This window comes from Tyto alba, unplaced genomic scaffold, assembly GCF_018691265.1.
Source record: "Tyto alba isolate M040663 unplaced genomic scaffold, T.alba_DEE_v4.0 Super-Scaffold_10, whole genome shotgun sequence".
Lineage (NCBI taxonomy): Eukaryota > Metazoa > Chordata > Aves > Strigiformes > Tytonidae > Tyto > Tyto alba.
Window position 1 is genome coordinate 5,430,516 of NW_024881262.1, and position 16,002 is coordinate 5,446,517.

Genomic DNA, 16,002 nt, shown 5'->3' on the forward strand with positions numbered 1-16,002 from the left:
ATTTTGGTCAAAAAAATTGGAAAAAAAAAAAAAAAGGCACCCACAGCCCATTATTCTTACTCAGGTTTGTTACTGTCCCTGCTTACCCCACACTGATGAATTACATGTCTGTGTGACATTAACACTTCAGAGAACAGAGCAAGCAAGAAAGCATTGCACAAGTATGCGTTCCAGAATACATGAAATCAGTGCAGCAAATACCTGCTTATTGTATCACATTTACTAACCCATCTGACAAATTTTCTAGTTTGGAAATACATCCGTACCATCTGTTGTCTCTGATCCTGTTCAACAGAGCAGTATTAGTGGCCTGATGATTTCTATCACATTTCTTCAGAAATTCTTATGTTGGCTATATAAGTACATGGGTTCAATAATGAAGACATTTGCTTTTTATTTTTCTCTGCCATTGGCTAGTCTATTTATTTATGCAGTTCTTTAAGGTTCTTAATTTATAAAGTGTAAAGTTCTATTTTTGCATGCAGGCAAGCGCAAACTTGATCAGATGAATAAGTAAGGTGTGTAGAGACGAGTGTACACGCATATCTGAAGGAAAGAAGGACCTTCATTGATCTAATATACTCCCCATCTTTCAGAGGTTTCTCATCTCGACCACGACTGCTAGAAGCAGAAATGACAGTATAGAGAATTGTTCCTGATCTTGTAGCACCAAAGTGGGGAGTTGGCGAGTGGGGTAGCCCCAGAGCCGGGTGGACTCTGCAGTTTACCTTGCGCAGAAGTGGGGGAGGGCAACCCCACCGTTGCCCCTCTTGGTTGAGTTGGGGGGCCCAGTGCCACAGCTGGGAGTCACTGCTCCCGTGGTTGCCTTCAAGGTCCTTCGCTGTACATCTCAGTAACTCTCTCATTTTGTCACATCAGAATCATACTCGATTGTCCTCAAATAACCAGGTAACGTGGTCGATGCCCACTCTTTACTGATTGCTGTGTACTTTCTTCCGACAGATGTAAATGAGTGCACCACTGAGAACGGTGGCTGCCATCACCAGTGCTGTAACACCATCGGCAGCTACCACTGCAAATGTCCAGCTGGCCAGAAACTGGAGGAGGATGGAAAATCATGTGGAGGTAATGCTTTGTACTCTCTCTCACTGCTATTAAGAAATCAGAGCAGACATTGGAAAGGAGAAGGAAATGTTAGCTTTTATCTGGAGCCAGCTGAAGAGTGTATACTCAGAGTTGTCAAGAGTGCAGATCTTCTTGTGTCTGGATTATGAAGATGTTACTGTAAGAATACTTCAAAGGGTTGGGTTTTTGTTTTCTTTTTTGGAAAAAAAAATGTTATCACTTAACCTGGATTGGCTGTGCCATGTTCTGATTATGGAATTTCCATCATCAGTTTAAAAACTTGAAGAAAGCGTATGTTTGATAACATTTCATCTGTCTATAAAACAAAATGGTTCTTATCAGAAAATACACATACATTTTTGCATTTCAATCACAATTCCACAGCTAGAGATTAACCGAATAAAAAAGGATTTAAAACCACATGCTATGTAAACCCATTTTTCTTCTTCCTAAGGGAAATATAACTCTAGTTAGTGCATTATGGGATAAAATTTGTTCTTATGCAAAAGCTTGACTTGGTGTAGAAGCAAAACATCACATAAGCTTATATTAGAACACATGATGAATTATGGTTACGCTTCTTAAAGAAGCACTGGTAAACACTGAGTAGGTGTAAACAAGTCCATCAGATCTGTTGACCTACGTTCACTACATTTTTTGCATCATCAGATGCTGCAAAAGGTAGAGGAGATCAGGTGGAAAGTAGCCAAGGTATATATTGCATTGCAGGCCAGAGCAGTTCCTTCTTCTTGAACTCTCCTCTAGCACAGGTAATGGATGTTCGCTGCCGTACGATCTTGTGTGCACTGGCTGTGCGCCTGGATTGCACCCTCGATTGCATTTTATTGCTGTATATCGTTGATGTTTTCTGATTATCTCAAGAAGAAAAGCACTAGGTAGGTTTTAATGAACTGTATTATCATCTTTTCACAAGAAACCATCTTCTCTGGCTTTTCCTGTTGCATAGTATCTCACAAATTTATTTCTTTCAGGATTTCATTTTACCATTGTCCTTCAACTCCTTTCTTAAGGTTTGTACAAAGCAATGTATTTCTTAGCTGTGGTCATATGCTTTATCCTAACTTTATAATTTATTTGGCTGCACTTCTTTTTTCACTATAAGATGTTAGAATTATTTTCCACAGCAACCTATCATTTGATATCCAACTTGACAGTGTAAATAAGCTGTAGATGGTTATTTTATTTTGATTTACGTTTTTCATTATGGTCCTCTATGCTTTCATCTTGGCCTTTTGAGAGCTCAAGCCAGAAATACTATGCATGATTCACAGTCTCCTGCTACTTCACCTCAGCCTTCTCTTACCTCTTTTGGAGGCTGGCTGGTAATATGTCCATGAACCAGTGTATAGGTCTGTATGCTGATGACTACTTACTGCTTTCAGATCTGCATAAAAGCTGCCCAACAACTTAGTTTTTGAAAACAGGGTTCCTACTCACTGTAATCCTAAATTGCTCAACATGCAAGAGTCCTGTTTCCTTTAAAATAGTTTTGTGTTGATAAGTTAGTGAAACTGCTGTTCCTTCTGCACAATTATATTCTTAAAAGAAACTTTAAATTCTAGTATTTCGACATTCTTTAATAGCTCAAACAGAGCTTAAGGTATTTAATTCTTGTACTATATACTATCTAACCAGGAATTACAGGAGAATATATTATCAGCCATCTTGAAGCTGCTTTTTGAAATCTTCAGCATAAATGGAAACATGCAATGAACTGGAAACACTTAAGTCACAGAACAAAGTGAATGTAGCAGTGACACTAATTACACCTGAACTTTTGTGGAGATGATGATGACAATGAGTGTATGGCTATGCTGACTTGAAAGGCAGCCAACTTCCAGGCATCAGATATTACAATATAAGTACCTTAGTGGTTGATTACTACATAAGGGAAAAGTGAGCTTCCAAACAAAACTCTGTGTGCTGCTGGAAGGCGCTGGTCTTTCAGGACGTGACACTGAATGGGTGTTTTATTGACGCCTTTGCATTGCTCAAAGGGGTCATCTTGCAGATGAGAGTAAAACAGCTTCTCATTCAGGCTAGCCAGCATTTTTTTTGAGGAATAAGGCCTATAGTTGTTCTGAGTAGTTACATTCTTTCTTTCTTTTATAGCATCATTGTACTTTATGTTGCCCCTTAGTCCAAACGCAAGCGTTAAATAGATGTGTCCTATTGTTCTGCTCCCATTATCCACCTTATGGTTGGTTTTATTTCACTAGTGACTGAAATGATCAATTGGTGTACGGATTTTTTTATGAGCTAGGGTACGGATAACGTATATCGTTAGAAAAGCACCATGGAAGTAATACAGATTTTATTCAGTAAGTCATTATTAGTGCAAAAGATTGATCCTTTTTTTCAGAAACAAAATACAGCATCCTTCTGACAAAAAGTCAGGAAATTACTGTATTTTTTTTTTTTAAAAAGGTATTTTAGCCATTTGTAGCTATTTAATGCTAAAGAAGGGTAAAGTGGATAAAAATTCACTAATCCAACAACATAATGAAGTGTACTGCTGATTTGATCAATAATACCTGGGGGTTTTGTGAGCAATTTTAGCAGGCCTAATTTCACAGATAGAATGATCTGAGGATGCTCAGCTTCTCTGTCTTCTAGGGTGTCAAAGGTGTGCAAGACACAAGTCCCCATTATATGAACAAGACAACAGCACAAAATGGGTGAGATAATCTTAAAATAAGTTATTGCTATCAGCATTGACTAAACCTTCCCTTTCTCAGGTGGTCCTGCAGCTGGTTAGAGCCACATGGGGAAGGGGATTGAGCAGCACAGCCTACGAGACCTCACACTGTGGGGTCCGTACTCCTTCCCAGGCCTGTCAGGATCTTCTCCAACTAACTGGGGGATTCTTATGGCAGGATATATCATTCGGAGTTGTGTGGTATGTAAAGTCTTACTTCAGTGAGGGATACTTACGTCAAGAGACAAGCTGTAGCGAGGTACGTGCATCTATATAGAAATGCCAGCCAGAGTGGTGAACTGATTAGCCTTTCAAAACTAATTATCTACATGTTGTACTGCAGATTTTACTCTCCAGTGTTCATAGGCAGAATTTCAGTTCTCTCTGACAGAGAAATATTTTTCTGACAGATAGTCGCATGGGCATTACAGATTTTGACAGAAAGCTCATGCTTACCTCTTGCTTTGCATGTGTCTGATGGAAATTAATGATGAGAAAGGATTTGGATTTGAATCACTGCACAAATAATACAAGAAATTAATATTTGACTTTTACTAGTGTATGACTGTCGGCCTGATTCTGTGCCCTATGCATCCGTACCTACATTCAGTGTTTCGGGGGCAGACTGGTCAGAGTCTGTGGGTGGATTTGTTCAGAAAGCTGTAACTTGGCCTGAGGAAGGGAGAGGAAATGTGGGGAGTGTGCAATACCTCCTTATTTGTTAAGCAGAGGTACCACTGACTTGTTACAACTATGAGATAAACTGTGAGATGTATAGATGTTCTGATTTAATATTTTATACTAACACAACTCTATTCGAACATTACAAAAAGCAGAAATGGTATTTTCTGAATGGAAATACCATTTTAAAATGCAATTATTGGCACAAGTCCAGATCTGTAAGGGACACTGAGGCTACAGCTACAAAAGCACGTTTTCACACATGAATAAGCTCCAGAAGTCAAATAAAAAAAGGTCGTGACCTTATGTTAACCTTCTTCGGTAAACTGTCATTTCTTATTTATATTATTGTGCTCTTATCTGTCCAGGCAACTGAAGGAAGTCAGAGACAAATGAAGTCCTGTGATTAGCTGTTGATGAAAAGAAGCTTTAATTTTACTGATTAGAGTAATATTGCAATCACTGCAAGCCCCTCCCCGGGGGTTTCAGTCAAACCTCAGAGCCCTGGCTGGTTTCCTGACCTTTGCCAGAAGGACTTTGGGAGCAGCTGTGTCCAGAGCCAGTGTGTGACTTTTCAAGGCCACCGCTGTTTACTCCGGTAATGTAATAGTCACCAGTGTCACTGGTTCAGCCTGACCCCGGGTCGGAGGGGAACTCTCCAAGCACTCTTGCCACAGAAGAGTTAATAGCTGGGCTAAAAGGAGTACTGAGGGATTTGTCTAAGAGAAAGAAAGTGTTTATTAAAATGACCTCAGCATTATTTAGTCTGTAAAGTTTAAGGTGTGACTTATTCTCTGTTTTTTTCAAAGAGAACAAACATGTTAATTCCGCATTTGGACTGCTTTCCTCGCTAGACAGATCAATGCACCAGGCCTCTGCCATGTCCTGTGGGAAAAAAAAAAACTGAAGGACATAATACCATGTACCTCTAGGGAAATTCCAAGGAGCTTTTACATTTATTTATTTATTTTTTAGTAGAACAGGAGAAAATAGTCCACTGGAGGGATTCAGGATGCTTTTGCATTGTCTTAGAAAGTTGCATTTGACTCGTAACACTAGGGCATGCCATGACACAGAGTTAGTTATTTTCAGGAACACTTCAATAGAAGTATAAGGAAAATAAATTACATTTTACAAAAAGAAAAACATACCAGTTCTGGCTACTGGTGCAACAAGTACCACTCCTCATGAACTCAAATCTTAGAGCGATCGAGTGAAGGTACTCCTAGATGAGGTGAAGCCACCCAGCCTTTTTCATCTGTCTCAATTTCAAGACTTTGTCTTGAGATATGGAAATAAAACAAGTTACAGGAATTGTATCACAATTATCTAATAATTTGTAATTGAATTACTGTGCTCACTTAATGTCCACCTCAGAGAATTCGGGGAATAGACAACTCCATCTTGTGACATTAACAGGCCCTGGGTGAACAATCTTGATAACAAAGATATCTTAATGTATTGGGTTTTTTACAGCAATTCAAAAGGAAGAGAAAAAGAATAAGCAAAAAAAAAAAGGAATTGTGAGAGAAAAGAGGACAAAACCTAATTTCTGGTATTCCTAACACTGTTGTTAGGTGCTCTCAGGTGCCCTGGGACTCCAGCATGTGTTTTTATAGCTATGTCAGAAAAGTCAAAGTATTTAAGTTTCAAAAATGTAAAAAAGCTGTGAAGTACTCTGTCAGAGGCCAAAGCATAAATATTTTCATCTCCATTAGTTTGTACATCCAGAATACTGATCATCTGAAGTGAATTCAACAAGAAGTAATACCTGTTTTTGCATTTAAATATTGTTTATTTATGGTTGCTCCTACTTGTCAAATCAGTATCTTTAATCACAAAGAAAAAGCATAATTACTGGTCTTGATTTCAGTTGATAAAAATCAAGGTTTCCCATACTCCTCTTATAAAAGGAAATATACTAAGATTAAGGATTAATTGTGCATTTTAAATACTATTTAGCATTACGCAGTCAGACTTCCATGGTTTTCTGGAGACTATTTGATTTAGGCAGGAGACCTGCATGCTGTTTGTGCATGGCTGCAGAGAAGATCCAGAGAGAAACTACTGAAGACATTCACAGCTACATTTGCAAACTTTATTAGAAACGTATTTTCATTTCTACTCCTGAGCAATTCTTTTGGAAATTCCCGGTTCTCGTTTTTAAGCATCTCTCTCTGGCTCTTGAGAAGAAATAAAGGCTGGAGGTCGTTCGTGTGACCTTTCTTACGTGCTCCTGTGCTGCATTCGGAGTCAGCTGGGATCAATAGCTGCGAGGAGCTGTTGCACTCTCCTAGGCAAATAGTGTCATCTTTCTGCATTTGTCTCTTCGTGGTAGTACTACAGCAAAAAATGTGCTCAAAATAAGTAGTAAAAATTAGAACAGATTCATAGTAAAGGTAACATTAACTGTAGGTTATTGGACTTTTTAAATGAATTACCTGAATCCTGATTAATGGCAAGCCCAAGGCAGGCAGGAACGTGAGCTGAATTTCGGCAGGTTCATTTCAGGCTCTCAGCGGCTGTCAGCACGCAGTGAATTCCGTGGGTTGGTTTGGTCAGTCCCCTCTCATTTTGTGCGCTCTCCCAAGCCTAATTCACTCAATTACACGCCGGGGACGCATGAACCCTTTCAATCTTATTAAAATGTATCATATACTAAACTCAGCAAAATCACAGTCATTTTGTGCCTGACCTGTTTCCCTTCAATCGGGGAAGGGTAGACGCATCACTTGGACCCGAACAGACACTTCCAACCTATCTTTTTGAGCACTTATGTGTCAGTCATAGCTGAGAAGAGCATCTGATGCTCCGATAATTGATTTATTTTTGAATTTTAATTGCACTTATTTAGGTTTTTCCTGATTCATGCTTAACTACTGCTAAAGTCTCCCCGCTTCTCTCTTACACACTGAACAAAGACGACTGTGAGCTAAACCACATAATTTCTCACATCTGATATCCCTCAGGGTAGATGAACTAACAGTTATGACAGCTTCCTCCAAAGTGAATATTGCCATTGAAGAGTGAGCTCGTTTATCCTGGATGCATGTTTTTATTGATTGGAGCCGAGGACAGGCACAGTCAGTTTTCAGTCACTTTTTAAGCAGAAGTTTTATGCAGACCAGTTGGGTAGAAATGGCTGGTGTCAAGAGCAATATCCTAATCCGAGGCTCCAAAGCAACAGCTGAAGGAGCCCTACCTGCATCTACAGCCTTGGCTTTTGGGGCAGACTGGGACCACTTATATTTCAAGAATGCAGTGATTATTTCAGGATAATCTTGGTAAATATCTCTTTTTTTCCACAAAGGGAAAAAAAATCTCTTTTTTTTTTTTTCCCATGGAGGTTTTTTTTTCGGTGTCTAGATTTTTCTCTTCAAATGCTTAATTCAACTGCAGCATTTTAATAACAGCCTTTTGCATAAACAAGCCACACAACTGGCAGTTTAATTTTCAGGTTATGTAAGGATTACACGGGGCTGGGTGTAGCACAGCTTACCGGCATGTCATACGATTCCTGCAGCATATCTTCTGCTGTGTTTCAAAGCAGCACATTTCTTAAAAAGCATAGTATTATTATTAATTCACAGAAACCCGACACCCCGTTCTGCATTCAGCCATCAGATGAATTATTGATTGCTGATCTGACACGGGTTGAAAGGGAAACATTTCTTGATGTCACAGGCCTCCCAGGTAACAACAAACGGAGAGTCCCATCTCTACGGCGTCTGCTGGTCTAGCCCATATGGCGCTTGAAAGCTCACCGTGCGTCACCGCTGATTATAGGCTCGGCGCACGGGCTGCTTCCCCAAGGCTTCCAGCTCCCCTCTCTTCCGCTGGGATCTGAAAAGCCTCACATGGGCCCTACCAGCTGGAAAGAAATAATAAGTGGGAACCGTAACTTGCTATTATCTTTGGAAAGGAGTGGTTGCTTAAAGTGAGGGGAGAATGACAGTCATCCCCTTCGTGGTTTCTCTGCGTGTCACTCCAGCTCTTGCAGTTGTGAGTTTGTGCAGAAAGTTGTGCATGAGCAAACATACTGCCCTGAAAAGTTTTCTTTGTTCAAACTGCTTGGTGCATAAAGCTTTACTGATTAGCTTTTGACAATTAAAACATTTAAAGTTTGGAAATAGTACAGTATTTGCTACACCATTTAAAAATTTTGTTTAATTAATGTTTTAATTAATGATTTAATGCTGTTTAATTAATGCAAGAGCTATGAATAGCTAGATGAAAAGCACTATATAACTATATGAAAAGACTATTATTGTCCAGACAATATATAATATTTAGAATTAATATGGCAAAAATGATAGACTGCGGTACAAATATGTTTTGAGATATTTCTAGGGCTCCGATTAGTTTATATTAGCTAGTTTCTAGCATTATGACTACCTCTGAAAGGGAGGTTATGGAGAATGTTAACATTCCACTGGGCTGATTGACAATAATTAGTTTATTTTGGAGGAAAGGAAAGAAGCATGGTATTGTTGCAGCTGACTAATGTGAATTAAAAGCTAGGTAATCTTTTCCGCAATTACAGAGATACAATGATTGCCATTGTCAGAGAAGAAAATACACTCGTGCTTTTAAGAATCATTGTGTAGGAAGAGCTTTGCAAGCCTGAAATTGAAGCTCTGGTCATGATCTCCAAAATTACAGTTAGTAGTAATTTTATGCAGAAGCAAGACTTTTGAATACTTAAATTATAGCTTGTTTGTAGCAAGGTATTTACCAGCAAATATAATCATCTTATAAACAGCACATGAGTCATCTTGGTGTTCATTTTGAGCACATCGAAAATGTAAATTGCAACTGAATTATTCTTGTGTAGAGAGGCAAGGCTTAGAAACCTTCAATTCATACTTTAAATGGAAATTATGAGAGGAAAAATGTGCACATTTGCTTTTCAGTGGAGAGTATTGTGCAGGGTAACTACCGCTTTTTCTGTAGCTTTGCCTACAGGCTAAGTAAACAAGGACTAAGGCAGATACAGAGATAGGAAGAAGTGGTGTTTATATTCCTCTTTAGAAGCATTTAATACTGGTCTTCACTGGGACAATTAATAGAAATCCCATTTTTTATTGAAATGCCCAGTGGATTTTACGAGCCATCTGATATATCCCTAAAAAGCTTTAAAACAATTTGTGATAAAATCTAAACCAAACAGAAATCTGTCAGCTTCTCTGTTCAAAGTATTGGCCCAGAGGAAGTGATCCAGACATGACTGTCAGCAAGATAGCAACTGCTGGGAGGGCTACAATTCGTTATTAAAAGATCAGTAGTTTGATCAACATCATATTGGATTACTGAAACTTCAATTACATGAGTACCTGAGGGCTTTAACTGGGATTTATTAGAAGGCCAACTTGAAATAAACCTGCCATTGTTGCATACCAGATCTTCGAAACACCCACCTGTGAACCTTGTTAACAATTACTATCCCAAAAGAGATTCAATGTCAGTCAAGGAGTTCAAAAACAGCTAAGAAAAATGGAGCAATCAAGTGATTAATTTGATGTCATTTTTAATCTCTGGAAGAGGAAAAAAAAGGAGGCAAAAATGTGCCTGGTGACATTGTTCATTAGGAGCCAGCTCTGGAAGTTGGTATGGACAGGTTTGGGATGTGTTAATGCCACTTCTCTTGTCTTGTGGTTGAATCTCTGCAGCGTTGTGACTAATAGATGTGTCATGGTTTAACCCCAGCTGGCAACTAAGCCCCACAGAGCTGCTTGCTCCCCTCCCTGAGTGGGATGGGGGAGAGAATCAGAAACGTGAGAAAACTTGTGAGTTGAGATAAAGACAGTTTAATAAGTAAAGCCAAAGCCATGCACACAAGCAAAGCAAAACAAGGAATTCCTCCCCCCCCTTCCCATGGACACCTGGGTTCTCAGCTGTCCCCAGGCCAGCCGGGCTCCATCAAGTGTAACGGTGACTGGGGCAGACAAATGTCATTGCTCCGAACGTCCCCCCCTTTCTCCTTCCCCCCCCAGCTCTATACGCTGAGCATGATGTTGTATGGGCTGGGGTGACACGGCTGTGTCGTCCCCCCCCCAGCCCTCTCACTGGTGGAGTGGGGTGAGGAGCAAAAAAAGGCTTCAGCTCTGTGTTAGTGCTGCTCAGCGGTAACAAAAATATGAAAACATCCCTCTTATCAGCACTGTTTTCAGTGCAAATCCAAAACATGGCCCCATACTAGCTGATATGGAAAAAAATTGACTCTCTCTCAGTCAAAAGCAGCACAATATGTCATAAGGAAGCAGAGCAAGAAAATCTGTGTAAAATGCTGCCTTTTACTCGCTGGTGATCTGTGTTGCAAATCAGCCTGGATTTGCGGTAGCTCTCGCGCGGGATCGATGCTTGTGGCGGCTTCTTGAGGAGGTGCCCTGCTCACTAATGGCTGTGGAGCAATGTCAGTGAGCTGTTTTTTGCAGAAATGGAGTGGATTGTGCTGTGCTCACGTCTAGGTGAGACTGGCAGAGAGGTGGAGCTCGGTGCCTGAGTGGTGTGTTTTCCCTCCCTGTCCTAGTCCCGCGCAGAATTGTCACTGCGAGCGCAGTGCCGGCGTTGCACATGCTGCACGTGTTGAACAATCCAATTCCAACTGGCGATTGGTCCTCCCAAACCAATTATTCCCAAGATTGGCTTATGTTCCAGTCAGTTTGCGTGACAAGTCTATCCATGTGATGTCTTAAAGCTTTTTACCAACTCAAGGACATTTGTCACAAATAGCATTCATGTTTCCGACCAGCAGAGCGTATGTACTGTAAGCTTGAAACATCAGATTATGAAGGTATTTGCATGATTAACATTTTCTTTTGCATATTTTACCTACTGTGTGTGGAAAAGATTTCTCTATGCATTCTACTGTAGTAAAGACACTTACTGAGCTCAGCAAGCAGGCATTAATATTGCTGCTAACAAAAAACAGATGTTCACATCAGATCAGTTATTTCTCTCTTTTTATTCCATAACTTTTTTTCAAACTGTCATATCCTGCTGAGAGAAGATGCTGATGGCCCAATGTATAAACCTCCTTAGTATGTCTCAAATTTGAGTCTGCACAAGGAGTTTGGGCTGTATCATGCTGTCGCTTATGAAGTACATCTCCTCGTAGAGATCCTTTCCTCCTTTGCCACCCTCCTGCCTCCCAGCATGTCCTAACTGAGTTGTGCTGAGGAACTGTATTTAAAAATTGATAGCCCCATAACAAATTTTTCTTCTGCTATTCTGCCCCACATCAGAAAAACTTGCAGGAGCATTGCGGTGAAGCTGCTGATGCTAGTGATCTCAAAGCCTTTGTCCTAAGCAGAAATTACATAAAACTTTCATTATTGTGTTTCAGCCCACACTGTTGCGGTGCACAGGCAAAATGTCCTCTTCCAACTTCACTGTTTACAGCCAGTACATTCACTTCTTTTCCACAGGAAACAGTAAAATTAATGAGGCCATTTTCTTCAGTATATAAACATCTTCGAAGATCCTAAGTTACGCCTTTGTCTGGATTGTCATTCTTCAGATTGTACTCCCTTGTTATTTCATGTGGTCATTCACTTATCCTGGCAACAGTTTTTCCACTGAGAGCTTATGTCCATCTGTGTGGGTTTCATATTGATGTGAATTGGAATCATCAAGGGTGTTTAGTTGCCAAAATATCTGTTAGTATAACCCCACCGTGGAGGCTGGTAACCCTATCAGTCTTCCTTTTTGGCTTTACTTTGCTGAGATGCTGTGTACTACTGCAAGATTCAGAAATGCATCTTTCTCTTTTTGTTTTAAAGACTTAGGAGTGGAGAAAAATGTACAGATCTACATTGTGAAAAGATGGGGGAAAAGTATTTCTTCACTGCTGTGTGAAAACATTACAGTATTGTCTGAGGTCGGTGCATGAAATTGTCATGTTCCTGACTTTAATTCTATACCCTTATTTTCTTGCAAATAATCTGGCCCCAATAACTGCTTAAAACTCACACATATATATATATTTATATATATGTCTGTCTCTGTATGTGTATTTTTAATGAAGAATGCCTTGAAACTCTAGGGCTGCTTGACTCCAAAGCAGTTTACATATCACAGGCTTGCACAGCTATCAAACAGATGCTTCTCCTTTTTTTCATTCAACTGACATTTTCATTTTCTCTGCATATTTTGAGGACTGAGCAGTGATGTGTTTTGACTCCTGAGGCTACAGACGATATCAAAATGAGGATTAGAAATGAAGCTTTACCTGTCAATTAAGTTGTTAAGCTTGTCCTCCACAACGTCTGCACTTTCAAATGGCCTGTTTATTGAATTTGAAATAGTTTTCATTCTTCACCTTGTTTAAATTGAATGGACAGTTTTAATTATAATCTTCAGAGTTTTCAACTGCAACATATGGTTTGCATATAGACTTGTGGATGAGGGGCTCTTAGCTGTTTATTGAGCTAAACCACTGTTAAATATCTTGGGAGAGATTGGCATGTCAGGCATTGAAAGTAAGCAGAAAGCGGCAGTGCAGATATTGGCCATTTTTGTCTTTTCATGTCACTGTCCAGGAGATCTGGCCTTGAGGGACATCTGAGAAATGAACTGTGATTGCGGGATCCAGTCATTGGTGAGGAACAGTCTCCATTTGCAATGGTTGTATTGTGCCAGTCTTCGCATGAAAACAATATTAAGGTGAAAAAAAAGAAAAAAAAGTTTAAAAAGAAAAAATCATAAAGGATCTTTGCCTTGATATATTCCTTCCCTGTCCCAACAATGAATTCAAATTACTAGGGTCTTTTGGCAAATCAATGTCATTCTTTCAAATCATCTGTGGCCCCCACTAACAGGGTTGCGTGACATCTCCTAGCAATTTATTAGTGTATTTATTCTCCAATAAGGCCAATATTTCTATATACAGTGACAGATCAGGAAATGAAATCCAGGTCTGTAAGGCTTGATTGGGTGGGATGACCCTTTCAGTTTTTCTAGAAGCCTTTTCCCCAGCAGTGGGTTGTGGGGCAGCTTGCACTGTGCTGGAAGCAGCTCTCTGCCTTTCCCCCACAGCTGCTCCATGATCTCCCCAAAAAGCTGTACGTCAGAGACACCTCTGTTCTCTTCCCTCCTTGAAAACAGTCATGGGGAAATACATCTCCCTTCAGACCTGGACATAAATATATATCACCTAACACAGACACGGTCCCATAGATGACGCTGCTGTTCAGCATTTCACAGTGCCATGGTCCCTGTGATTTGGTGTTCTCAGCATAAAGACAGATAAACCAGGGGTAAGCGAAAGGAAACCCCATGTAGACACGGCTGGAAGTCATTGTAGCTACCTGGAAAACATCTGAAATTTAGGGCAAGGTACCAACTACAGGGCAGAAAATTCCCCTCCACGATGTGACCGAATCACCAGGGAGGTCTGAAGGGAGGTAGCAGACTAAAAGACAGTGAGCCCGGTACAAAAAGCTTTGTTTTGTTTAATACCATAGATTTTCAGGGGAAGGTAAACAATCAGATAACGTGGAAAGCCTGTTTCTGTTCATGGCTAATTGGCTAGCCCTGCCAAAATCAGTGCTGGTTAAAGCTGCTTTGTCCTTAATCCTGGGCAAAGAAGAAACATAGTAGAAAACTCACTGCGCTAACAGGGGTCCTCTTTCATTGTGGAGTCAGTTCGCAGGGACTAAATTGGGTAAGGAATCTCTTAACCATGCCTTTTAACCAATCTCTTATCAGACGTGACATGCTCCTTTCAGTACGGTTTGCTGAAGCTATTCCATTAATTAATTTTGTTGTAGCAGGCTTGCCTCAGACACCTGTGACTTACGGAAATTTAAGTAAGCTTCAGCAGCGGTTGGAGCTAACCTGGGTGACTTTGAACCAGAGCAGACAATAGATGCTCATATAATCCATTGGAGGGGGCAGGAAAGGGCAGAAACAAATAGCTGAGGAGCAAAAATAAAAGCCTAGGAGCGCTAACAGTTCAAAATGACCCAGCTGGCTCCGCAGGAGCGCATTTATCTGTGCTGAAAGCTATTTCACGAAGGTGTTTTAACATCAGGTTCTAGTAGACCACTCAAAAGAGCTTGTAGCATATTTATGGTTTTGTGAAGCATAAAAAAAAGCCCTAGACTAGGGGTTTTGCAATTGAAAATCTCACAGCTATCAAAAACTGCTCTTTTCCCTCTTTGCTGCTCAGTTTGGTTCAGTGAAACAGAAGTATGTTTTTTATTAATATGAACAGAAATTCTGCTTTTCCTTGATGAATTTTAGGCTTTGTTTTTGACCAGACTTTAAACTAGTATTTCTCTTCCTAGAGTCAATACTAATGTCAAACTTCCTTCATTGTGGAGAAAACGGACAAATATTTTTCTATCAACAGGAGTTTCAAAACTCCTCCAATCAAACTTTCAAACCTTGAAAACCACTTTACTGTTAGTACAACAGGAGAGATGCTTTTTAAAAACTTCTTCTGCAAGAGCAAATTATGTCATGCTTAATAGTGAGTGCATTTGTGAGTGGATTCTCACTGGTTGTCAAATTATGGACATTTTCAAACTTGAAACTTGGGGAGATTGTGAGTTAAAGGAAGCTGTGAGCTGAATCTGTCATAAATGTATCTACTTATTGAAATAGCAGGTCTTATTTTATATTTCACTTTAGAGAAATAGTTTCTTACTTTTGTGATCAGCTTATGAATGACGGAACCAAGCCTGCTTCCCTCCCTTCCCTGAAGTATATAAATTATTTAATTTAGAAACACACTAAATTAGTGTGTAAAATCCACCATGTAAATTAGTGAGGAAAGACCATATGATATTTTCATTTCATAACTTCTGTGAAGTTTAAACATTCCTTGGAATATATAAAAGATACTAATCACAGTGCTGTTACAAATAACAGAAGGGAAAGCACTGTCATGCATCTTTGTTGATTTTAAGTGTTGCATTAAATAGCAAACAATCAGAGAGTTTTCATGTCAGATTTACTAAATAATCTGCAGCTGGAGAGACAGGGAGAGCTAGTCAGGACAAGGGATTGGTAAACCAGATTTTTGTTAATTTATTTCCAAATAAATGTTTGGGCTGAACAGTTTATCCATTTATGATAATTTAAAATATAGCCACTTAAGGTTTGTGGTTGTAGTTCTTTACATAAGATTGAATCGTCCCTTCCCAGTTTCTCTATCATCACCATTACTGACGAATCCTCACAATATTGTGTGGGGATCAATGACCCACAGAGTTCTCTGGGTAAAGAAGAGACAAACTCCTGATTTTACTGAATTTTAGGATAATTCTACAAAGATTACACTGTGCTTCCTCTTTCTGGTCATGATTTTTTAAAATAATTACTATAATTTTTTTAATTGTAATCTGACTTTCACACCATTGGTGTAAACCGTCCTCTAAGTAAATGCAAGCAGGGTTTTGTGTTTCCCCGCTTCTGCTGGTTGCGTCCTTTCTGCAGCGACCTGAGGGGATTGTGGTGAATGGAAAATGGAAACATGCATGTGTCATTCATTCCAATTTTATGTACTATTT

General features: G+C 39.7%; 1 protein-coding gene across 1 annotated transcript in view; it reads left to right on the forward strand.

Annotated features, from left to right (window-relative positions):
* The window catches only part of LOC104359579 (multiple epidermal growth factor-like domains protein 6), a 205,136-nt gene that overhangs the window by 109,916 nt on the left and 79,218 nt on the right, over positions 1–16,002 (forward strand). Inside the window, exon 5 of the mRNA XM_042800166.1 lies at positions 964–1,086. Within this exon, the coding sequence (XP_042656100.1) occupies positions 964–1,086 (123 nt within the window). The remainder of the gene's footprint in view (positions 1–963; positions 1,087–16,002) is intronic.